The following is a 27,606-nucleotide window of genomic DNA, read 5'->3' as shown; positions in this document are numbered from 1 at the left end:
AAGTCAGGCTATGACTAAATAAACTAAATCAACTAAATAAACTCACTTTAACTGAAGTCCTCAGTATGAATTTCAGACTAAAGTCTCAATCAACGCCCGTGCTTGAGAACGTGTTGTAAAGCATCCCGCCTTCCTGTGACCTACTTCGAATTCGCTAAGTATTCAGTTATTCAAGAAGAAAATGTCACATCGCAAGAATTGTCTGCTTAAAATTCTGACATCACCTCAATTGTCGGAATGTTCTCGAAGAAATGTCACACTGCTCTTTGAAATTATACTGATTCCGAGGTTTTAATGGATGAATTGCTCTCAAAAGCGTTACATTGAGGTCATTCTCTTTTTGATTTTTATTATTTTTCGGATTCGAAACTTATTCTAGTCAATTAAACACTATTAAAAGGTAAGTTTCGGACACGACAAAAAGACCAAAGGGCTCACAGATGCCGTGAAGATAAAATATTAATGTGATTTTCATTGTGCTTGGAGTACCTTTTCTTCGACTTCCGCAGTAATCTTCAATCACATAAAATTTTACGCCACAAAATTCAACCCCAAGAGACAATTACATGACAGTTTTGAGGAAAAGATCTTGCAGTCTTTTTCCTGTGGGTACATAACCTCAAAGATGAATTATATTTCAGCGTGGACTTTAGACAATCCCCTAAATACCAATGACAGTGTAAAACTATGTACATTTTAAAAAATAAATAGAGAAATACATGGAAAGACTCATGTAGTGGTGTTTATTGTAGAGAGAGAGAGAGAGAGAGAGAGAGAGAGAGAGAGAGAAGGAAGTCGTTCGACACAGACGAACAAGTCGTTATTTCCACATTAGAGAAATACAACCAGACAGAAAGAGAGGAAAAGGTGTTTGTGAGAGAGAGAGAGAGAGAGAGAGAGAGAGTCGTTAGTCATACACGCATACCGACGAAAAAGTAATTACTTGTATAGTAGAGAAACTTGGCCAGATGAAGGAAAAGGGGGAGAAAGGGTGTTCATGAGAGAGAGAGAGAGAGAGAGAGAGAGAAATGGGTCACCGACCACGACATCAATCGATAAAAGGAGAAATTCGTGTCTGATGAACACGTGGCACCGAAAGTGAGAATTGATTGCTCAGTCCGAGTGTCCTTCCCTTAGATCGACCGCTCTCCGTTACAGGAGCCGACCAAAACTTCCCCGGGGCAGCTTTTGAAGTTTTCAGAAGAGGAGACCGACTTTCTTTATATTTTGGTGTTTCTAGGTCATTATTCATCACGCAAAATATACAGAGCTATATATATTGATCATTATACATACTGTATATATATATATATATATATATATATATATATATATATATATATATATATATATATATATATATATATACTACTATATATATATATATATATATATATATATATATATAATATATATATATATTATATATATATATATATTATATATATATATATATATATATATATATATATATATATATATATATATATATATATATATATATATATATAACACAAGATAGTCAGGCAACTTTCGGCATGGAGCTACTACGCTGGTAGTAAGCAGTGGGACTTGTTTGCCCTACGAAGCGTGAATGGTTTAGAATTTTAGTTATGACGCTCCCCATGATGAGAAGCACCTAGAGGACTGTAGACCCCTTGGGGGTGGAAATGAATTTACACTGGCAAATATGCCTTATTACGTGTGGATAGTGGCAATTACATTCTACCTCCTGTAAAGTAACGAGGAATAATAGCACCCTCGCCGGCCTGCATGGAGAGAAAAGTCCCCAAATGGACGGGGCATGGGGGATACAGTCCCATTCCCTTAAGTTATTCCCAAAACCCTGGAACTGGTGAGTAAATGGTAGATGATTTGTTCAAGACTAGTGAATGGTGCAGTCTGTGTAAGGGTTTGATGAGCTGCTGGTGACCTGTTTAAGTAAACAGCGTTTAGTATTGTGGATACCATCCATGATCTCTCTCTCTCTCTCTCTCTCTCTCTCTCTCTCTCTCTCTCTCTCTCTCTCTCTCTCTCTCTCTATATATATATATATATATATATATATATATATATATATATATATATTATATATATATATATATATATATATATATATATATATATATATATATATATATGTATATATATGATATACACACAATATGTATATATATATATATATATATAAACACACACACATATATATATATATATATATATGTATATATATATATATATATATATATATATATATATATATATATATATATATACTTCTCTCTATATATATATATATAGCCGAATCATGGATAATATCACAACACTAAACCTTCATTTACTTCAACAGAAGGGTCACCGGCAGCTCATCAAACCCTTACACAGACTGCACCATTCACTACAGTCTTGAACAAATCGACGTACACAGATAAGTAGGAAGAAAAACAAGAGAGGAGGAGGTGGCGGGAAGCGATCGAATCCGAACCAAAACATGAAGACCTTGACCTGTGTCCTCAACGACCCAACTGAGAAAACCTGCATTTTCCAAAAGCCAATTCGCCGACTTGAAAACAAGTCGGACGTTACCTTTATCCCAATCGACTACAACAGAAAATTCTAAAGAGAATAGTCTTTAGGTAGAGCTTATCATGATAAATGAACGCGAAGAATATGCAGCTCATTTCCTTCATCATTAGCGCATGCTGTGTAATCTTTTAACTTTGGAATTCCAGTCATTAGTTTGACTCAGACGCTTGTTGCCTTCTTAGTAGATTTTAAGTTCAAACAATTGTATAGAGTCGCCTACGCCTGCACTTCAAAAGCGCACAATACTGAAACCTTACCACAAAGATATGTTCCTAAAACACTGCTTATGAAGGTTTCAAACCATCTACTCACAAATTTTGGAACAAAATTAAAAAAAAAAAATATTAACTGTGAATTTGATAATACTGGGCAACCAATTCCACAGCCGTTTATTACGGCTGGGAAGAACCTAATTAGTGCCTAGCTGAATAAGAGGGGAGCTAGGCTAAAAGAGAAAAAGAAACACTAAATCATAATAGATGGTGGGGGCAGACCAACTTGCAATTTTCGTCAACACCCAACGTTTTTCTTGGGAATTCCGTGACTCAATTTCATGAATAGCTCTCCTCTTCTAGAAATGGCACCACCTTCAAATTATCCTTACATAGACTAAATCACTCTTCACATAACTCAATGAGAATTTCATCACGCCAAGATTAAGATTACATAATCGAAGAAACATAGGCTTTGGCAGGAAAATGGGCGTAGACGCTTCCCCGTAAAGGACTTTTTTTCTTCTGTGATGTTAACACTGCAACCTTTTCAACTTGAACTGCATTTATTCAGACCATATAAATATGTATATATACTGTATATATTTATGTATACATGTATATATATATATAATATATATATATATATATATATATATATATATATATATATATAGTATATATATATGTATATAATATATATATATATTATATATATATATATATATATATATATATATATATATATATAGTATATATACTGTATATATATGTACATATATATATATATTATATTTATATATATATATATATATATATATATATATATATATATATATATATATATATATATATATATATATACTGTATATATATATATATGTATATATACTGTATATATACATTATATGTATATATTATATATTTATATATATAGTATATATATATATATATAAAATGCTCCTACCACACTCTCTGTGCCGCTAAATAGTATAAATAAATCTATCAACGAGAGGTTGATTGATTCATTTATATTATTTGGCGGCGCAGAAGGTGGAGTGGTAGTAGCAGATGGGGGGGAGGGGTTGCAGGTTTGGAATTCTGACTACAACAGGATAACCTTTAATTATGCCCTTGACAATTCAAATATGACATTTTGTAGTGGAACGCCTAGAAAACAGTTCGACCTTCGTCGAAACCGACGAAAACAGAACATTCCATCTAAAATTATCTTCAGCTAAAACGTTTCACAAGTATTCTTTTTAATTTGCATGGTAGTAACTGCCAAACTTAAAACACTCTAATACACAATGTTTCAAGTTTGAACTTCATTTTAGACCAGATTACAGAAATGCAGCTTATGTTCACAATGCAGTGTGTAAAACTTACATTTAAAACGCATGTGGACAGTAACTTAATAATGCACTGACTGAATTGCTTACACCTGGAAGCTTGAATTTCGAGTCAATGCCCCCTGTGGGTTGTTCCATATGAAAAAGGTCATTACTTTGGGTATAATATCCCAAAGAATAGACACAGGGGGAGAAAAAAGAATCGGGTCATGATCTGGGATAAAACAGGCAGGAACTGAGAATGCTCACTTGCATTGAACTTAATGTTTCTTTTTGGATATATAAGCAATCACTTCTACAGATAATGACTTAAGTTAGATAGAATAGCCAATTTGCCAACTGAACACGAGGGAAGGTCAATGATTTACAGGTAAGACAGAACACTTATTTAAAAATAAGAGATGGACACTGACTTGGATAGCAAGAAGTGATATAGAGGACATTAACTCGGATGGTAGACATAAGCACGGTCATTACGAAGTGAGAGAACATTAATTTAGAAGAAAGACTCATTGGATTCAAAAGTGGGAGGCGATACTAACTCAACATTCTTACAATTTTTACAAACCAGTTTAATAAATAATTTTCCTCTTCTGGAAACAGCGCCGCCTCAGGGCGCCCTCACATAAGGTAGAGACTTCAAATTACGGGATAACACGAAACTTTCACCTCCAGATGACGTAATCGATGAAAGTTCGGTTATGGACCAAAACTGCGTAAACCAAAGCCGCACCTTAACGTTGCAGCTCTTCCGTCATTTTGTTCTCACTTTAGCAGTGAGTGCTAATGCCTCCTCTCGGGGTTTTGGTTAAGAGTTAAATATACTTCAGCTTTTATAACTAGCGACTACATATATTAGTTTGTACGTAAATAGCAATTATAAATCTCTACCTCTCTTCTTTTAGTTTGCAAGTGAGAAAAGTTCATCTCTTGATTTAGCTAGCACGTAAAAATACTTTATCTTTTGTTTTGGATTAATTCAGCTGCTGTTTTTTGTTGATTGAAAATATAAATAATTCTTCCCGTTTTACTTAATAAGAGCATATAACCCCGCTTTACTTAATAAGAACATATAACTCATATAACTTATTATAACCTTGTTATAATAAGTAAAAAAAAAAACTATTAGTTTAGCTACCACATGATATAACCCCCCCCCCCTCGCGTTAAGTAACGCGTCAGAATACCTGGAAGCACATTCCTCATTCCTCAAATACACCTCAGCAACATAAAACACATAACAGCCGCATAAAAATCGTCGGACTTGATTTGGGGAGTCCTGCCTACCTGAGACCTGACCTCGGCCATCGTCCTAGTAAAGGCCGTGACTCAGTAGGTATTCGAAGCTCGATGACCTACCTGACAACGACGTTGACGTTATCGCAATCATCGTATCCTTCGTCGGCCAGGGAGCCCCGGGACCCGATCGACCTCATCGTCGTGTCCAACGAACTCGCTGAACCAAATCTGGAAGAGGAGAGAAAGGGGATTAGTTTTTAAGGGAGGGAAATTCTTCACTGAAGAGAATGGGGAAGAAGATTTATTTGTTTCGGAATAACAACATGAAAAATCAGCTTTTTTTTTTTTTTTAAAGAATAGCTTAGGGTCTTAAATTAACAGAATGTGGATGAAAATCATATTTTGAAATAAAAACAGGAAACGCGCTGTTTTCTGAAGAATAACTGGGGCACAAACGGGAAATCATGTTCCAAAAGATGAATTCTCTGGATTAAAATGGGAAATTATGCTTCAACACATTTACTTATTGGAGAAAAGGAAGTCAGTTTATACTTCAGATTGTGAACACGTTAGGATAACGAAGAAAAGGGAAATTACGTTGCAGAGCATAAACATTCGGGATTAAAACCTAATGAGGATTATCATCTTTCAGCATATAAACAATTTGGAAAAATTACGGAAGGTAAAAATCAACTTTTCGGAAACAAGAAAACGATGGCTTCTTTGCTTCTGACAATTTCCCCATTTTAATGTAAACATTACGGAGGAATGTTATCACTCGAGACTATATATATATATAGTATATATATATATATATATATATATATATATATATATTATATTATATATATATATATATATATATATATATATATATATATATATATATATATATATATATATATAGTCTGAGTGATAATATTCTCGGCAATGTTTGTTTCATTAAATAAATTGTCAGAAGCATATATAATGTATATATATATATATATATATATATATATATATATATATATGTTTATCACACTGGCCACGTGTTATAGGCACTGGGACCTGTCTCCCACTGGCTGTCATTCTAAGAAACAGACAGAAGACTGCCCTATGAGACTACAAAGGTCTGAAAAGGACTTTATATATATATATATATATATATATATATATATATATATATATATATATATATATATTGAGGAAAAGTATCTGGGAAACTATAACTAGAAAATAAAAATAAACAAAATTTAGTGCCGAAATCATAAAAAGTGGTAAAATACTACTAGAGCGATCGTAAAAATCTGTCTGCATAGTTAAGTAAGGAATGCATGGCTCAAGACACCCTTATGGGGAAGGGGGGATTAGTGCAGTCAGTGCAACTCACATGGCGCATTATACTGTAAAGGTTATTTAAAGGTGTTTATAACTTCCCTTCAGCCTTTAGCTGCACCCACTTTGTAGCCGTTTTCTTTACTTTCAATACCGCTTCTTTTCTTCAAACTTGCTGTTCAACCTCTCTATCTATTACTCCTTAGTGCAACTGTAGGGTTTTCTCCCACCAACACCTTCCTTTAAATCCTTATACTTCATTTCCTTTCTTTTCTGGACTTCTTTATTGCTGTCCAACCTACAACTCCTTTTCACTGTCTAAGCGGTGAATGGCCGAAAGTGCCCCTTCAGTGCTTGGCCTGACAGTCTAAAATTTATTCAGTCACATCCCTGTTCAAGACAATATGCAAGGAGATATATGAAAGATGACTGACTAAAGCCGGCCCACCACTCTAAAACAATCAAATAAATATTACGACTGATATGGGTCACAATAATACCTGAAGAGCCGTCCGAAGGAGTGAAAAATTAACAAACCATAGAAAATAGTTCAGATATTGCAATATTCTGGGGAATCAAATGAATGTTCATATTACATGTATGTACAGACTCTCATGGTCACTTGAAAAATTACATGAAAAATTTAAAAAGTTTTAAAATACGGATTATTAGTTATTCCAGACCTTAAAATCATATAAGAATAATTTAAGATATAAAAATCAAAAAGATAATTACATTATTACATACATTATACGAGTAGTGTTACATCATTAACATTCACTGTACGTGCGTTGACCTCAACAATGAATTAGTGCCAGTGAGATAGTCACCTGAGGCGGCTCAAAGCTTGTTTGGAGAGGGGAATATATATATATATATATATATATATATATATATATATATATATATATATATATATATATATATATATATATATATATATATATATATAATATGTATATACATATACATATATAATATATATATATATATATATAACTAACGACAATAGTTAGGTTTCCACGATAGTTCATTAACCCATATCTAATATAGCCTATCACAGAAATGACATATGTGTATGTTTTCCCGCAGGAGCCATGTGTGAGGAGCTTAAGACTGTCTTAAGACTTCGCACACCGCTGACTTTCCAATCAGTAAAGTTAAACATCAGATTCTGTAACATCTTTTTAGAACTTGAAACATAAGCTTCCAAGAGCTTTCATAAGGTCGTGGGCATGAGGCTAGGAACCTCATCCCGAAAAATCAACACTTGCAACAAATATATTAAATATGATGCAAGCATGTATGTGACAATAAGCCACAATGAAACCTAAAAACTTACTATTAAATGATTTTTATTTGACTGCCAAATACACCCATCCGTACAGATTCATGAATGTGACGATGAGCATACATGTGACCTTGCAAGCAGCTTCAACAAATGCAATGTGAACAAACACTGCATACCTGACTATTAAATTCAATTAAAAGTTTATTTTAGGACAGCCTCTCCAAAGCAAAAAGGCGGCCAAAAATTGCCCAATGAAAACAGGAAAATGAACATCAAACTCAATTAAGAGCTAATTTTCTCATAACTTTCCCAAAACATAACCAACGGCAATTGCCCAATTAACAGCAATTTAAACGTCAGCACTTAACAAATTATCAAATGCTATCACACAGCGAAAAACCATCACAAACAGCTGCAATCAACACAAGTGTTGCAATCAATCACAATACTACTCACAGATTCTGCCAAGAATTGACCCCGTAATGAAGCGTAAATGACCTGTACCCAGCCAAGAATGAGCGAGGTTAGGAATTCGTGCCTCCCAAGTCTAAGTCAATTATTATTATCTTTTTTTTTGGGGGGGGGAAGGAGGGAAGGCGAAGGTTGCTGGTCATTACTTCATATTTTTCATATATCTCTTTGCAAATTGCAACATTGCTAAGGGCGCTTTTGTTTCGCCGAGTCCTTCTTTAACCGGTTTTGTTTATTTGTCTCTTCATATGCTAGTATTTCAATGACAATCTCATTCAATAGTCACGAAATATTTGCAGATGTTAAGAGTTTGAACCTCATGATTTACCTTCTCCAGGGACTTTTCAAAGAAATTTTTCTTCATATGATACATCAAGTACATGCAGCGCTGTAATTTCACGATACCTTTTGTCTAATGCGACATTTCATCAAGAACAAAAATCGTATTCATGCATCCCACTTTCAAAAACCTACATTTTATTCTGGTCTAGAATGTTCCACCTGCACGTCTATTATTTGAGCTAGAACTCTAACTATAATCCATATGTTTATTTAATATAAACTGCCTTATCACGGTTCTCTAAAAACTCTTAGGTCAAGTGTCTATTGCTGTGATTATCGTTTTACGATCTTTTTACAAAAATCAAAGCTTTGGAAGACATGACTTTCGAAAGCATGACTTTAAAACAAATAATCACGATATAAATCAGGTGCGTTTGAAAAACTTGCAATGTCAAATCACACCTGGCAATTACCTGCCTACAGTGCAACATTCTTACGGATCCCGCTAAGAATAGATTATGCAGTCATGACATTTGTCACGTATCTCAAATAAAAGACTACGCACACTGGCGTGGTATAGTTTTTCAAAAGAAGGCAAAGTTTCAGCTTTCACCTTTTTATAAAGGGTATGCTTTCCTATTTAGCGACGTCTGTTAGGCAAGTAAAAAAAATACCTTTAACTTGGGGAATAATATTATACCAAAAACAGAACGAACCTGTTAGTGCATCACTTACATTCTATCCGTCACTAAAAAATTTTCCAAATTTTGAAAAGAAACCTATTCATGTATTTTAAAATCGCATTTTTACTCGAACAACTTGTTAATGAACTTATTATCTTTGATAAAGACAGCAATGAACTTGTGTTATGAAAGATGAACTTAAGGATTCTAAAATGAAGACACAGGACAGAGTTTGTATTTAGGTTCTTCCAAATTACATTTTTGCTTCCAAATTTATACTGATTACTGATGGTGGTGGTTGGGTTAGATTAAGTCAACTTCAAGACAACGAGGGCTCTGGTCCCTTCAGTAAATAGGAAATTAAAAGCCTGCTGAAGACTTCTGAACTCGTCCGACTGACCAAGACAGGGCGTCGATGGTCTGACTCTTCCTCGATAATGACCTCTTGAAAAACAGATTATAAAGGAGCAGTTCAGAACTATCACCCTTCTAACTTTCCTGCACCCATATTGGAATCGTCAACGATCCAGGAAAACCCATTCAAGGCAAACTGAAACTAGACGCTGCAAATATTTGATTATATCAACATCACTTCCTCAGCTGATTGGTATTCCTCAGGATTCACATCCTCAAAGGCACTAAGTGGAAACTGTGACCCCAAGTCATCGACTCACTTTAAAAATACAGAACTACTTTCCATTCCTGTGCCACAGACACCATCTAATGTGCCTCTGTTAGGCAGGTTTATCTAACAATATTCAACTTCAACTACGTAGTTATTAACCCGTCTTTTATTTTACACTGTCTTTGCTAGAGCCAAATCTCCTACGCACTGGGAAAACTTAAACGCCGTTCAGCTTTTCAAAGCTTCATGGAGTCATGAACAGAAAAAAGTGAGGTTTGATTGATTTAATAAAAAAAAAAACTAGCGTCACAACTGGAGTGAAGGAGTGGCTCCATTTAGCAATACTGCTCATGGTCAAAGCAACGAGGAATTTTGTCATAAGGACTTTACTATTTATATCAATTAACCATGCATCTTACATCATGTCATACACAATTTCGCTTCATTTCCTACAACTAAATTCGAATGCCACTTCCTTCAATCATGATCAGTTTTCAAAAATACGAAAACCAAAGTGTATTCAAAGATGTGAATTTTCATATTTATAAATGAACGATAAATAAATATTAGGCAGGTGAAAATTTTTGACAGGAAGTCAACTATCTGCGATATTCCTAAAATCATAATTCCCTTGGCAAGCATAGTAATTCGTCCTTCTCTCTCTCTCTCTCTCTCTCTCTCTCTCTCTCTCTCTCTCTCTCTCTCTCTCATAATGCAAATCTAAATTATCTATGAAACTTAAACCTTACTCCAGTACAATAAGTATAAACGAATGACTGAATGACTCATGGAGCATCATTGTTAATACGCGCGCCACTTGGCTACCTCAGTATGAGCGAATGATTGCTACTGTCCCTCTTCCAAAACAGCGGCCATCACCCACTGGCCTTAAGAAACATTGGCAAGGCAAGCTTTACGAATACATCGCCTCATTTCTTTCAGAATACTCACGACTTCTTTTTCTTCAGGAATCGCTTGCCTTTCTTGTTCCCTCCCAAGTTAGAAGATTTCATGGCTGCATGAACAGACGCTGAAGAACTAACAACAACAAAATCAGATTCAGTTCTCTGATACTTAAGTTTCACAACGAAACTCTTGGCACTTCCTCTCTAACAGTAATCTTCAAAAAGACTACATATGGTTCTTATAACAATGCGACACTTAATATTTTCATTTACGTTTTTGAATTTTCACTGAATTTCGCGTGGACTTCATTGCCTAAAGTGGTATTTGAGAAATAAACCTTTGAAAATGATACAACAATCTAAAAGAAAATATAAAGAAAAACCTGTTCATTGCTAGAATATTTCAACATAAACTGAAGTGTATAAGAACGAAAATTGAAACTATGTTTAATTCTTCAACTATTCGTAAAGTTGCCGGTCCATGTTAACATTAAAATACTCAAAATATAAATAAATTTTTTAGCTGCATGTAATCCCACAAAATAAATATAAAAGTGTTTATTATTCTTAATAAAAAAAATTATTGCAACGATCATGACTCCAAAATTTTAGAAATGACCATAAATAACATTTATTTTTACCCTACTGTGAGTTGAGAAAAGATGTTTTGACACATAGCCTATTGTTCAACAAGAAGTACAAGCATAAAAAACCCTTATCGGTAAAACAAAAATTTTTTATTTAAAATCAGTATGAATCTGCCATTACTTTGCAATTTACGGAACGTAAAGATGTTAGAATTTAAGAAATAAAATTTTATGAAATTATCAAAGTAATAAGCATATAGATTACTTATAAAATACAGGACCAGAAAGTGGAAGAAACAATCAAACAAAATACAGAAAAAAAGCTGAAATACCTAATCGAAGAATAATTACCGAATGCTTGCAGAAGAAACAAATTTAAAAACCAGTTAAAGAATAGTTGTTGTATGCGTAAAAAAATATATCAACTGAGGGTAACTGAACCAATTAAAGAGTAAATATTATGCACAAGATCTTGGGCCTTCCTATCGAAGCCACAACCACAAGAAGCACTGCTGGTGCCCTGGGTGAAGGTACCTCGCCTTTGAAAATTGGACCCCCTGTTGTTTCACCTGCTCATGACCTCCCCTCAAGTGATGTTTATCTCGGTGTTTCTTTGGTATTCTAGATTCCATCAAAAGCAACGTGGAAGAAGGTAAGAAAATAAGGATTTGAAGAAAGAATAAGGAATGTTAAGGGTAAGGTGACAATAGACCGGAGTTGTAAGTTATTATTTTTGCTATTATCGTTTTTATTCATATCTTTTGTTTTAAAGAGATTTGGTCATCACTTTGGATACCAATATTAAAATACTGACTTCATGAGAGTTTTAATTAAAGCTTGCTCCATACTGTTTATTATAACCATTCGCTGCTCAGTTAGGAATGTGATTTATTGTTACTTCGTTTTGTGTTATGTATCTATAGTTACTCAATTACCTCTCTCTCTCTCTCTCTCTCTCTCTCTCTCTCTCTCTCTCTCTCTCTCTCTCTCTCAGTGAAATGCCGCAGCTAATTACTTCTCGTACTTTGCTGGCTGGTTGTAAACAATAAGGTAACTTAATCCTTAAAGCATTTGCTAAGAAGCTTATCTGAAATGTAGAGGCGGTATACTTCTCCATAATGAAGCAGATAAAAACAATATCTAAGCCTAATACTGCAGCAGCCGCAACGCTGGATCAAGTTATACTGAAAACGATGAAGAATAAGTGACAGAAGACGTATTTTGTTAGTGACCGTGAGCGAGACTTCCTTAAAATCTCACGGAATAAAAAACCTTATGATAGTTTATCAATAGTTTAAAGTTTTAATAACAGGGCCGGCAATGGTGTTATCAAAACTTGACAAGTCGGAGTTAGAGTTAGGATCAGTGATACCATAAACAAAGAGACAGAATCTGAGTCGCGATCAGCGACAGTCAGAGTCTAAATTAGTGTTTTGAAAAACTGAAGAACGAAAGATGAGTTTGAACTGGTGACAGTATAAACTAACGAGATGTAGGCAGAGTTGGAATTAGTGTTACCATGAATTCAAGAGATGTAGGCAGAGCTGGAATTAGTGGTACCATGAATTAAAGAAATGTAGGCAGAGTTGGAATTTTTGGTACCGTGAATTGAAGAGATGTAGGCAGAGTTGGAATCAGTAGAACTATAAATTCCAAAGGTGTAGGAAGAGTTGGAATTAGTAGTACCATAAATTCTAGAAGTGTGGGCAGAGTTGGAGTTAGTGGTACCATTAACTCAAGGGATGAAAGCGGAGTTAGAATTAGTAAGAAACAGTCAGAATCGGTAGTACCATAAACTGAAGAATGTCAGGAGTCGGGATAGGTAGGACCATAAATTTACGAGAAGTCGGAATGGTGTTGCCGTAATGAAAGGAACGGATAGCAAAAGTTACACTTTCGAAGCCCTTGATAATAATATCATCATAAACAGGCATACAATTACAGGAGACAAAAGTATTCCTTCCTCCATATCAGGAATTTACGAACGAAGATTGCAGTGATGATAATATGGCAAGACAATGTCAGCATTCCTTGGGACTTGACGTTCAGGCGATGATGAGTCCTCCGTGACAATAAGCAGTTAAGAAATGTTTCATATTTTAACCAGAAAAAATAGCTATTCTGAATCTATGAGTGGGAAAACGTCATTAGGAAATAAGCATGAAAATAAAGACGAGAGAGAGAGAGAGAGAGAGAGAGAGAGAGAGAGAGAGAGAGAGAGAGAGAGAGATTTACAGCGTTGTACTGAACAGAGTGGAATACAAAAGTTAGGCCAGAAGTCAAGCGCTGGGACCTATGAGGTCATTCAGCGCAGAAACGGAAATTGAGGGTAAGAGTGTTTTAAAGGTGTAACAGGAGAAAAACCTCGTAGTTGCACTACGAAACAATTCTTAGAAGGTGGAAAATACGACGGAAGAAAGAGAACATTAACATACGTACAGTAAAATGAATGAAAATAGTTGCAGCTAAGGGCCGAAGGGACACTGCACAGAACCGAAAGCTATGCCTACAGTGCACTGCTTGAGGTGCACTGACGGCACTAGCCCCCTACGGGTTACAGCGTTGAACTGAACTTTAGAACTTTAAAATGAAGACTCAACTGATAACAATATATCAAGACCATGTCCACATATACTGGGCTAGTGAAGAACAATCCGAGAGAAATCTCGCGCCGGTCATGAGCTGCTCTTCGTGACAGAAAATTGGATTCCCAGATATGGGAATTTCCCACACCCTAAATCGACTAATGAATTATGAAATTATGAAACGACAACCTGAGCCTTTCACGGCGAAAATGGAATGGGAACAAAACTGGGGAGACAAATATGAGAGAGAGCAATTTATAACATACACCATTACTACAACGTAAATGGGCATTTATATTTCAAACCGTAATTATAAAGTTTTTTTACAAAGACACTGCAAGCACACACAAACATAATGTGTGCGTGTATATATATATATACTGCATATATATATATATATATATATATATATATATATATATATATATATATATATATATACACACAGTATGTGTGTGCATGCAATGTATGTCTTTGTAAAATTTTATATATATATATATATATGACTTAATTTTCTTTTCGAGGGAGTGCATATTCTTTAGGGATGAGCCTGTTAGTCTCCCGCCCTTTCTTGACTCCCACCCGCACATGGTACCCAATAACAGCTCAATCGACTGGTATCGGTAGAGCAGGTTAAAATCAACCTCTCTGGAAATGCGAGCTTAGCACTCTATCAGTAAGCCATGCTTTCAGTGTGTGTGTGTGTGTATGTATAGATTTATTTACATAATTATATACATACATATACAGACACACACACATATATATATATATGTGTGTGTGTGTCTGTTTTATGTGAATAAATTATCCGGCCAATGCAAAAGAACTTGCAATAAAAAAAAGTGGGACAACACACTAAATCCCATCAAGCAAGTGGAAAGTAGCGTTGTCACAGAGGTAGTTATCACTAATTGCCGTTGCCTGACTGTTTCCTTGGCGCATTGCACGTCACGGGATAATGGCGATGTTCTATTCCTGGTATGTGGAATCTACACTACAGATATGACATCACGATTAGCCAATGTTACATCATAGTGAGTGAAATGGTTCAATTCAAGCCTGAGGGCAATGATGTCATCTGAAATCTGAATGTGAGGAAGGTGCCACTTTTCAGGATTACATCACCATCAGATAAAGGGTCATCAATATATTTATTATGAAAAATTAAATTCCTAAGGATGTTTTTGAGGCTCTCCGTGACAGTATTTTGATAAATCTTACTTTGGGCACAGGGCTAGCAACCTCACTCTTAAGTCCTTGCTGAAAATTGTAAGGCGCCCGTGTCCGTCAAACTTTGATAGGTACCAGAGTCTGCAGGAGTCAGGGTATCGGGCTAACAACCTCATCCCTCAAGACTTGTTGAGAAACTGGAAGGGTGATTCTTTCAAACATCATCCCTTCTTAAAGAATAAAAAAGTATTGGTGGTTTATCTAACGTCGTACTCTGAGTGAAAAAGCATCACATACATATATAAATAAATATGTTTATATATACATACAGAGTATATATATATATATATATATATATATATATATATATATATATATATATATTATATTATATATATATATATATATATATATATATATATATATATATATATATATATATATATATATATATATATGATAGAATATTAGAAATCATTACTACTAACTTATCAACCTCTATGCTCATCATAGCTCTTAATGCCTACGTGGAGAAATTCCCGAATTAAAAAAAAAAAATGCCTTACATGCAACTTCGTGAGAACGCCATAAACCTGTATTGCAACGCAATCAAAACCAAGCAACGACATTTCATGACAGGCAAATGATCTAAATCAAAGACCGTGGGAGGTAAGTCTTTGTTTTTTCTTCTGAAACGTCGAACGGGCAACATTGTTCTTTAGATTATTCTAAATAAAAATATATTCGTGAAATATATGGTCGCTAGAAACAATGTACCTATTAATTACTTCTGTAGACTTTCACCTTTATGCTGAGTCGTTACCTTCGTAATATTAGCGAGACATGCAATAAATATGTTTGACGTTTTCTCTAATATATTTTTTCTTATCGAAAAAGTAATACTTAGCATTTTTATTTTCCAGAATTTTGCACACAAGCTAAAATTCATAAGCTTTTCACAGATCACGGGACTTTAAATATGATAAAATACGAGGTAAGAACAAAGTTCCTCCCTAATTAAGAACGATCACATGGTTTCACGCATGCAAGTTGCAACACTACGTACGTCAATTGAGTTTTTTTTATACAGATGGCGCTGCAACACCGTTATAAAAATGACGTCTGAAACGGAAATACGCCAGGCATTTTTGTAGTATGATGGAACAAAACCGCCATCCACAGTTCAACAAAGAAAAAGAAATGAATATGGGCGAGTTTCGCCAGTGTTCGTGAACTTAAAAGATCTGGTCGGCTCCGTGGGATGTAGAAATTCGTATTCCAAAATAACCTTAATCTCAAAGTAAAGCCAACTATTGCAGACCAAATTATATGAACTCATTTTTCCTTCATGCAACTGTACTTGTTACAAATGCTTTTTGCAAGCGCAAACCACTTATGAAAATAAATGAAAAATGAGCAGGTATCTCTGTTATATCTCCAAAACAGTATTCAAGCATATCTTTTTTATTTCGTAGTGGATATCCGTAATAAGATTCTTTGCAGAATAGCGTCAAGTCAAAACCGGCAGCTTTAAATGAATTAAAAGTTAAATGACTACAAATCCACGAAAGAAATGTCTAAACTTTCATTTCATAAGGTTTCTGACTTTTACTTTCATTTACTAGCTTCAGTAACAATTAACTGACTGCTTACAGCTTCTAGGACGAAAACACCACAAGCTGCGAGCACATCATGAGCAGTCATCCTTAAATGAAGCCTTGAAACTGTATCAGTGAATGGTAGCAGGAGCTAAAAGACGAGATCTTAAATCTTTTTCTTCATCTTTGGTGTTTTCGTCGAACTAGCAACTTATCCATGAAGGCTGGTCCCCTTACAAACGAAAAGTTAGTCCCCTTATAAACGAATAATGACGTTACGACATTTGACTTCTGTGGAGAACCGCTTCCACTTTAGTAAAACTCCTGGGCGTTTTAATGAGTTTATCTCTTATATTTAACCTGTTTAAGATAAAACGCACTGTATATCCGTGTATTTTCCCCCTGTTTGTAACTGTAAAAACGACATTCCACGTTCAGACCTGCCGTCGTCCAGCCTGGGACAAAACTCTCTCGCCATTGGTCTTTACACATGTCGCCTTTGCAGAAGGAAGATACGGTGCTTTGGTCCCTGCCTCCGGACTGGACGTCCCTCGTCGAAACTTGACGTCTCTGCCTTTTCTTATATTACCATTGTTTTTTTACAGTATGGAGACATTAGTCAATGACGATCGTTATGAGAGACGTCATTTGATAATTATCAATCACTGAATTGATTCACGAGCAATTTCGCAATTCCAAATACCTCCTGTCTTTACAGATGTACAAAATATTAATCTATTGTCTGAATACTGATATATACATACGAATGTATATATGTAAAATTTTAAACATATTATACACACACACATATATATATATATATGTGTGTGTGTGTAAAATTATATTATACATAAAAGCACATATTATTATTATTATTATTATTATTATTATTATTATTATTATTATTATTATTATTATTGTTATTATTATTCAGAAGATAAACCCTATTCATATGGAACAAGCCCACAGGAGCCGACTTGAAATTCAAGCTTCCAGAGAATATGGTGTTCATTACGAAGAAGTAAGAGGAGGTAAAGGAAATTACAGAAAGAAGAGATCTCACTTATTGTAAAAGAAAAAATAAATTAAGAAATTAATAGATAGATAAAAATATTTGTACACATCTACATACACAAACCACATCCCTCAACAAAAACATATATAAATATATGCATACATTATATATATACATACAGTATATGTATGTATATATATATATATATATATATATATATATATATATATATATATATATATATTAATCGTAATGTGTATATACATGTAATTTGCACGTGAAACCAGCCAGACCATTCAAGTGCATGTTCACGAGGATCCAAGTTAACCCCTAGAAAACTACATGTATTATACTTTCCAGCATACATAATAAAAAAACACAACAGTTACTGAAGATGAAAGCCAACCAGTTTTTTTACATTTTCCACGAGACCCCACAAAACCTATCAGAAGAGAGAGAGAGAGAGAGAGAGAGAGAGAGAGAGAGAGAGAGAGAGAGAGAGAGATATGACGAAGGTGGGCGAGGGGAGAGAGTAAAGTTCGGCTGACTCAGCTGACCTTTCAGGCAAAGTTTATCTGGCATTTTTGATCTGTTGTGGGTCTCGCGAAGGACAACTCCGATAATCGTCTGATCTTCCCACATAATCAACAATACTTTCTGAAGGTCGGTTGCTGCCTTTTGTTTCCTAGAGGTTTTTGGGGACTCGTCTGTGACTGAGTTAACTGAGTCAAATTACTGAATGACCTGATAGTTAAGTATAGCTTAGTTTAAACAGACCACTGAGCTGATTAACAGCTCTCCTAGGGCTGGCCCGAAGGATTAGATTTATTTTACGTGGCTAAGAACCTACTGGCTACCTAGCAACGGGACCTACAGCTTATTGTGGAATCCGAACCACATTATGACGAGAAATGAATTTCTATCACCAGAAATAAATTCCTCTAATTCTTCATTGGCCGGTCGGGGAGTCGAATGCTGGGCCAACAGTGTGCTAGCCGAGAGCTCTACCCACCCCTCCAATGAAGAACTATGACCTGATAGTAGTGAGCATGATTTTCGACGCAGAAAATAAAACTAGTAGCCAATAACTTTGTACGTCTGTAAAAACGAGATTTCACGTTTCAAAGGTGCCGTCATCTAGCCCGGGCCAGTCTTTCTCAACACTGCTCCATAAAGTTACAATTAAAAATTATGGTACCCTAGACTTACATTACCACCATTTTTTCCGGTAATAATAATCGAATTGATTGAATAAACGAATGAGTGATAGGAGCCAAGCACTGGGGATTGTCCTAATACTCCAAAACAAAGTCATCGACGCCGTTAATAAATTAATTTGCTAATATAATTTGTAATACGGGAAAAAATCATCTTCCAAAATTCTTACCTAATATTATTCGCGAATAACTACATATACTCTCATACATTGGCACCATGCAATTATATGGAACTGAATAACAATAATGGAAATGAGATCGTGGTATCCGTTATCTTATGGCGTGTCCACACTAGCGGGCATGCCCGACGGGCACTTCCAGCTGTTGATATTTTCTCTTGCTTCTGAAGCAGTGTTACCAGACAATCGCATCGTTCTGGCTCCATACTCGGTCAGTCAGTATAGTGGAACGGGTTATGGGAATAGTGTTTGCCCGTCGGGCAGTGCCCGCTAATGTGAACAGGGCTTTACGGAGAAGACCACCTTCTCAGACCTAAAAATGGCCTTTGGTTTAAAACAACCTCTTCGACTAATTATTAACCGAGGCAGTTATGATGGAGTCTTAAACACACAGCCCTGTAAATATTTGCTATTTAAGTTTATAAATTACCATTTACGATAAGACTGCATGTAAGCCCATACTTCATTTACAAGGCTTCACATATCTATACTTCATAATGTTACGAAGACATACTTGGTCTTTAACAAATGGTGTTCATGAAATTTACTACTAAATAAAGAGTAAAAGCAAAACTTGAAATAAGTAAGTTGTAAAGGACAAACATTTCTGGTCTTTATGAAGTCATGCAGTTTTCAACGGTGAAATAAAAACAGCAAACTGGGAACTCGTATCTTTCTTATACATTTCATTTTCTCTGCATTTCTATTCAAAAAATTAACTTACCCACGGAGGATAACTTGTAAAATCTCTTACACCTTATCTAAACCCGGAATGTTGAAGGTTTATCGGTATCTAAATAATTAATACAAACACGCTTGGAAATCGTCACCTCCGCAGTATAAGTATCCATCCAACGTCTCCTTGTAAATATTCAGTGTGACGTCGCTTTCGTGCTGATGAGACCCAAGGTCGTATTGTATATTTGATTCGCTTTGAATTATTCGTGTGAAGTTCGTGATGGCTTGGTTCTTTTGCCCCAAATTCGGTAATGCTGAATTTTACACTTTGGTGTTCCAATACATCGGGATTTATGTAGACTGCTTCCGTCTGCATCTTGATATTCTTTAATAAAATCTGCCAGTTTGCCGAGAGTCTAACAACCTTCATTGTCAGTACCAGAAAATAACGGGTAAAAAATGAATCATAATCAATACACGACTGAATTATTTTCTCAAGAGATTCTTACAGCATTCTGAAGCCACTGCAAATAATTTCATTCGGACTGATGTCTTCTCGATCCTCACTGAGTCTTATTGCCGCTTACATCAGAATCCTCCGATACGTTGCGAGTTCAAGGCTTATATTTTTAGAACGGGACTGAGTGGTGGTCACCAATCCAAATACTTGGCAGACTCAATATTGCTAACTTACCTGACTGGCAGGAGCGGTTCTGCTATTGCTTATGAATATCATACGCTTATGTGAATAATAAAACTGACATTGCCAGCAGTATACTCGATGAATTTCTTAAAAGGTATCCGTGCTCCGTTGAAGAGGCCCGGTGCCATAGTTCCTGATTTTATAACGCCTTTTGTTTGCTTATTTACTTGTGGATATGAATGTGTTGTTTTTATTCATGTTACTTTCGTATGTATATCATCATCATTTCGTCTATCAGTTCTTGTCCATCTCCTTTCCCAAAAAAACCAAATTTCCAGCTACTTTCTTTTTTAGTGTATCATAATAACAAACAAACAAAAAAAAAACCGTAAGAGAATAGTGCTGTCAGGAACCTCATGCGGTGGACTGCAGGCATTACATAAGGTTCTTTGCAGCGTCCCTTCGGCCCCTAGCTGCAGCTCCTTTCATTTCTTTTACTGTACTTCCGATCATAGTCTCTTCCATCTTATTTTCCACGCTCTACTAACAATAATTTCATGGTGCATTGTGAGGTTTTCCTCCTGTTACACCTTTCAAACCTTTTTACTCCCAGTTTTCCTTCCAGCTCATGTCCTTTGGCCTAAATTTTAGATTCCATTCCAATAATAAAACTCTAAAAAAAATATTAGGATAGATTCCTTCACCTGATTACCGTAATCTGGAAAACAATTAAACTTAATCGTATCTTTGGTAAGATGGATTATTCTATATAAGGTCACCGAAATGTTTATCACATAAACTACAGTCCGACATACATACCAGGTCAGTGGGGATGGACCCAATACCTCTGTGGGTTTACCATTTTTTCAGTTTTGCATTTCTTCATCCTTAAGTCGGTACTGAGAATTTTCTTTTTATAGATAGGAAAGCCAACGACCACAACAGCAAAAAGCGCTGAAACTTTTTTTTGAATAAAGAGAGCAAAAAGCGCTGCTCCGTTTGATAATGACCATAATTTTTCACTTATTCAGGTTTTCATTCAGACCGTAATGAAAATATTTTTGATAAAGACTTTGTTGTGCGTTTGAAGAAGAATTTTGTAATCAGACATTTGCTCGCATTATATGCACATTAACAGCAAAAAAACTGCTGCTTATTTGACTAACCATAATTTTTCATTATAGGTGTAATGTTTAATAAAATAAGCCTGAATCTTCATTAGATTTTTTATGTCTTTATTCAGAGATTTTTCCACATATTTGTAATCAAACGTTAGCTCTTATTGTTCTCACAATGAGGAACAAACGTCTAGATTTTTAAAACATTTGTAATTAAACGTTCGCTCATATTATTCTCATAACGAGGATGAAATGTCCAGCACAGTTGTTCAACGAAAACTCCCACCACTGATTGGATACGCTGGATAAACGACCAGAACGCTGAGCTATCACCAAAAATAAACTCTTTTATCACATAGACAGAGACGCGTTTCACTCTTATCGACTTAAACAAGACCCCAGGAGTTTGCTTCACTTTGCTTGAAAGCTTTTTAAAGCACACACGCGATGTGTAAACACTGCGGCACTACTTCCAGCTCCAAGTTGTCCCAGAGGAACTGAAGTACTGTACACTCTCAATCGCCACACGTTCTCGTTTTTTTGTCTTTACAACTGACAATAGCCTGTGGTGAGTTATCAGGCGGTTGTCCATTGAACCTCACCACAATGAATTACCGTGATAAAGGTTCGGCACTGAATGCAAGAGAGTCGTTTTGGTTACCATCGTCAGGCTATATCATTCGACGCAACTACTTTCGTCAGGCGACGACGCGGCGCCTGTAATTGCTGTTCGTCAATAATAAATGTCAGTTTCTCTTCATGAGTAGCAAGTATTTATTGAGGAAGAACCATAAATTATAGTACCCGTTTTTCCTCTTGGAGGGGTGGCTCTAGAAAGCATTAATCTTCAAGTTCTCAATAGGTCTCTTAGGATAAGGTTACTAGCATTACCTCTGTTTTTGGGGGTGAGACTCCCCACAACTGAATAATTGCCAAGTACATAATTCAGGATTAGGCCAACAGGCACGATGGAATTTAATGGGCTCTGTCTAAATCCATCCACCTCGGTCGAGAATCTAACCCAGTTCTTCTTGCTGGTGCTGAGAGTTTTAACTGAAAAGCTTGCCCTGTGTTCATACTTATATCAAGACCATAATGCTGCTCTGCATTTTCTTGTTGAAATTTTGAAAGCCTTCAACACTAGTCTCTTTCCTATAAACTATTTGCATTAATCACAGAAAAATAAATCTAAGGATTCGCTTGTACTCGGTCACAAAAATGAATTAGGGATTGATGGTTCTTATTAGTTACTAATAAGATTTTGCCAAAACTTTATTAAGAGGCCCTTACAATGGCTTTTATCCATGAGGAGTTCGTGGGTGATATACGTACAAGTAGAGGCGGCTCTCCCATAAGAGGTGGGGAACTGAAGTCCCCAATGTCTTTATGAAATAGATGTTCATACCGGCATACATACTTAGTATGTATTTTCTTAGGACAACTGATTACAATAAGAACTAGCTGAATTTCTTGCTAAAAATCTGCTCTCATTTAAATTACAAAAGCTAATTTTATCAGAAACGGAAAAGGAGTTAAACGTTTATACTTTCACAAGACAAACACCAAGTGTGTGATAATTGCAAGTGATTGTAATCGTTGTTTAGGAAATTATTCCCTACAGTCCCACAGAAAAATAACCAGTCAATTATCACTGCGTCAAAGTATCAATTAATAATAATGAGGCAAAATGTCAAACAGTGATTCCAGAGCTCTTAGGAAGAAAAACTGCCCAAGCACTCTTGGGTTTGCGTGATTGCTTTCAATTAATACGACAACAATGGAGACTATGACGCTAATGGATTTATGTCTCTAAGTAACACAAATACATCTTTGTAACGATCCAAATGGAGCGGCTACTGAGAAATTATACTGGGGGTTTGTCTGCTGTTATGAAATGTGATTTGTCTGTGAAATGTCTAGCTCTCACTTTATCACAGGTGCTTTCTTTGCGATTTTGTAAACTATACATGTTGCATACTAATTATTCATTTATTAAGAACTGCTTGTTTAGTAATTTATACAATCCCTTTAACAGATAGTTTTTTTTTAAAGGGGAACCATCAAAGTTCATTACAAATTATGTTTTTTTAATGGGAGGTCAAACGGGCTTACCCAGATCTTCGTCAAAGACCTTGCAAATTTCCCTTATCCAAAGGGGTTGCTCTCTTGTAACGACGGTGCATAGTTAACAACCTCATCCCCAAAACCCAGCTGAGAAACCGAAGCCCATGGCTTATGGCGCCAGCCACTGCACGGTGAAAAATATGCAAAGGTCAGATGCGTGATATATATATATATATATATATATATATATATATATATATATATATATATATATATATATATATATAACTATATATATATATATATATATATATATATATATACTGTATATCAGGCATTCGACATTATATATTTTTCACCAAATGCAATAACTAACATCAAAACTCCTTCTCAACTGATGAAATTGATTAATAACTCACAACTTGTGTCTTGTGATTTTAATCTGAGTTTTCCTCATAATTCATACTTCCAGCTTTTCACTGAATAATTTTAATAACACAAACTGTGGGAGTGACTTGAATGAGAATTAATGCTGAAGCCGTGGCATGGCCGAGGGCCGACATCAACATTTCGTTTTGCTTCTTAATATTAAGATTTGTTTCTGTGTAAGTTGTTTTGGTAATTTCCATTCGCTTATTTTTCGTATTATTTTTGTCTCTTAGGTTTAGTTCATAAAGTTGGTATACTAAATGTTTTTTCTTTAATATGCATTTTTTTTTTACAAATTAAATCATATTCTTGCGCTAATCTCATGTTTAGCCAACAAAAGTCATGTGTACGTTCAATATCTTTGAAATACATTGATTTGTTTGTATGATTCCGCAGGCCATGGTGCTAGCAATGTAAATGCAAAAGTACCCCAAGAATTATAATATATATGTATATATATATATATATATATATATATATATATATATATATATATATATATATATATATATATAATGTAAGGTGTAATGTTATTTAATTCTGACGGCGGTCTTATCTGTGGGACTCGATTCCCAATTGAGAAGTAGAATTTCATTCATTTAGTTCTTATCGGATTTCAGCTGAAAACTTAACCAAAAATATAAGAGAATAAAAAATAAAGAGTTGATTGTGAGGCAATTTTATTTACACACACACACATACGCACATATGTATATGAATATGTACATATATATATGAATATATACATATATATATTATATATATATGTATATATAATTATATATATATGCATGTGTATATATTATACACACACAAACACACACATTATATATAATATATATATATATATATAATGTGTGTGTATAATATATACACATGCATATATATATATATATATATATATATATATATATATATAAATACATATATATATATATATAAATACATATATATATATATAAATACATATATATATATATATATATATATATATATATATATATATTTATATATAAATACATTCATATATATGTGTATGTGTGTGTGTAAATGAAATGGCCTCACAATCAACTCTTTATTTTTTATTCTCTTATATTTTTGGTTAAGTTTTCAGCTGAAATCCGATGAGAAATAAATGAATTTAATTCTACTTCTCAATTGGGAATCGAGTCCGCACAGATAAGACCGCTGTCAGATCTAAACCACGCTACAACCTTTCGAGAAGTCAGGGTGACTATTACATTATACATATATACTTATATATACATAATATACACACATATATATATATATATACATATATATATATATATATATATATATATATATATATATATATATATATATATATATATATATATATATATATATATATTATAATTCTTGGGGTGTTTGCATTTACATTGCTAGTACTTTGCCCTGCGGAATCATACAAACAAATCAATGTACTTCAAAGATACTGAACGTATACAGGTTTTGTTGGCTTGAAATGAATAGCGCAAGAATATTATTTAATTTGTAAAAAAAAAAAAAAAAAAAATTTAGTATACAGCTTTATGGACTAAACTTAAGAGACAAAAATAATACGAAAAATAAGCGAATGGAAATTACCAAAACAACTTACACAGAAACAAATCTTAATATTAAGAAGCAAAACAAAAGGTTGATGTCGGCCCAGGGCCATGCCACGGCTTCAGCATTAATTCTTATTCAAGTCACTCCCACAGTCTGTGTTATTAAAATTATTCAATGAAAAGCTGAAAGTATGAATTATGAGGAAAACTCAGGTTAAAATCACCGACACAGCTGCATATAACCCAAACTCGACCTTCAACGTGAATTCTTAAAGCAGCAATAAACTCCTGGAGAACATTATGAGGAGGAGAAATTAAATGAACAATTCACTTACTAATTCCATTTTTATTCTTGCATATTGATTTGTTAATTTCATGTTCTGAACTTTTTGTACACGATTTTCACCCTTCGTGCACCATTGCAAGTAGCCCAAAAGTAATAGGAATGTACACCTCGCGTGAACTTAATGAATATATATAATTTTCGGTATTATAGCCATAAACAAAAATTGTTTTTAAGCGAAGGTATTGTATTTATCAATCTGTTATGACTTATGATATACGAACAAGAAGTCTTGTAAGTCTAAAGCTCGAAGTAAATTGGTATCAAAGTTCTATGATATGAACGATAAAAGTCATTCCGAAAATATAAAACAAAAAAATTAAACTGCAATAAGGAACTGAGTGAAATTTATGTTAATTATACTTATGTCATGATTCTTATGCATTATAATTATGAGCAGAGATATTTTAATAAAAACTAAAATACGGCGATTATATCTCAAAATGATAAAGAAAAGCTACAAGAAAAGTATTTTAAAGAAAAGCTACAAGAAAAGTATTTTACAGTGCATGGGGAGGCCTCACTTAAGCGACATACGAAAAATCTGGTGATAGTGGAGAGGAAGTGAATGACCCAGTAAATGCTTTTGAAAGTGTTTGTAGGAGGAGAGAGTTAGAAGTGCAAAAAAAAAGCAAGAGTGCTTGTCAGAGTGCTTTTTTATAACATTTCTAAAAATTAGAAGTGTAAAAAGAGCAAGAGTGCTTGTCACAGAGTGCTTTTTTATGACAATTCTAAAGACTAGCAAAAAAAAAGTTGCATAAAAGATATGTATATTACAACTCGAGAGAGTACTCAAGATTACCATTCGCATATACAAGTGCACGAAATCATAACACATACCCTTCTGACGACGAAGGCAGCGTTGAATGCCCCGTGAAGACTCTGCTTCCAGAGAGTCCTGAGGCCTCGGACCCGCCAGAGGACCCCAGGCTTTCCCGGGACTGGGGCGAGTCCCCCCGACGCCCTGCTTTGCGTTCTACCATCGTTCCAGCGATTTGAGAGTTTCCAAGGCGAATTAAGGGGGGCCAGTTGCCATGAATCGTGACAGACTTGAAGGAAAAAACTGATTTGTTTTTATGCAGAGACGAAGCAGCGCTTCTTGCGACTTTCTGAACGACTTCTGGTGCCTTTAAGGCTTCGACAGTCGATAAGAAGACTGAAAAGGGCAAGGTTCACTTCCTCTACCCTTCCTTCCTTTCTGCCGGGGACTCGGGGCGGCACTGCCCCGTCACCCTAGCGGGAAACTGACTGTATTCTGGCTCATGGTTTGTTTCAAGTCTTTGGGCTCAGTCTTTGGTCGAGAATTTATCCGTGAAAAGTGTGCTTAGCAAGGGTTCCAGTCCACCTATCACTAATTCATTCAGTATTAGTGTGGGAACCATAATGCATATTACTTTTATTATAGAATCAGCACTACTGCATCGTTTGAATAGATGTTCTGTG

The 27,606-nt window shown here is 34.9% G+C and overlaps 1 protein-coding gene across 9 annotated transcripts in view; it reads right to left on the bottom strand.

Annotated features, from left to right (window-relative positions):
- The window catches only part of LOC136836291 (kinesin-like protein KIF12), a 147,257-nt gene that overhangs the window by 107,330 nt on the left and 12,321 nt on the right, over nucleotides 1–27,606 (bottom strand). For 8 of the 9 annotated variants that reach the window (XR_010852364.1, XR_010852363.1, XM_067100358.1 and 5 more), the window contains exons 2-3: nucleotides 27,004–27,601; nucleotides 5,510–5,617 (exon numbers count right to left, since the gene is read on the bottom strand). Coding sequence is in view for 7 of the 9 variants with exons in the window: in XM_067100358.1 (XP_066956459.1) it covers nucleotides 5,510–5,617; nucleotides 27,004–27,146 (251 nt within the window). In the remaining 2 variants the exon portion in view is untranslated. Of the gene's footprint in view, nucleotides 1–5,509; nucleotides 5,618–27,003; nucleotides 27,602–27,606 lie in introns of those variants that run through there. The other variant, XM_067100362.1, reaches the window with a different exon arrangement.

Source organism: Macrobrachium rosenbergii, chromosome 56 (genome assembly GCF_040412425.1).
Source record: "Macrobrachium rosenbergii isolate ZJJX-2024 chromosome 56, ASM4041242v1, whole genome shotgun sequence".
NCBI lineage: Eukaryota > Metazoa > Arthropoda > Malacostraca > Decapoda > Palaemonidae > Macrobrachium > Macrobrachium rosenbergii.
This window is presented reverse-complemented; position numbering and strand designations above follow the sequence as displayed.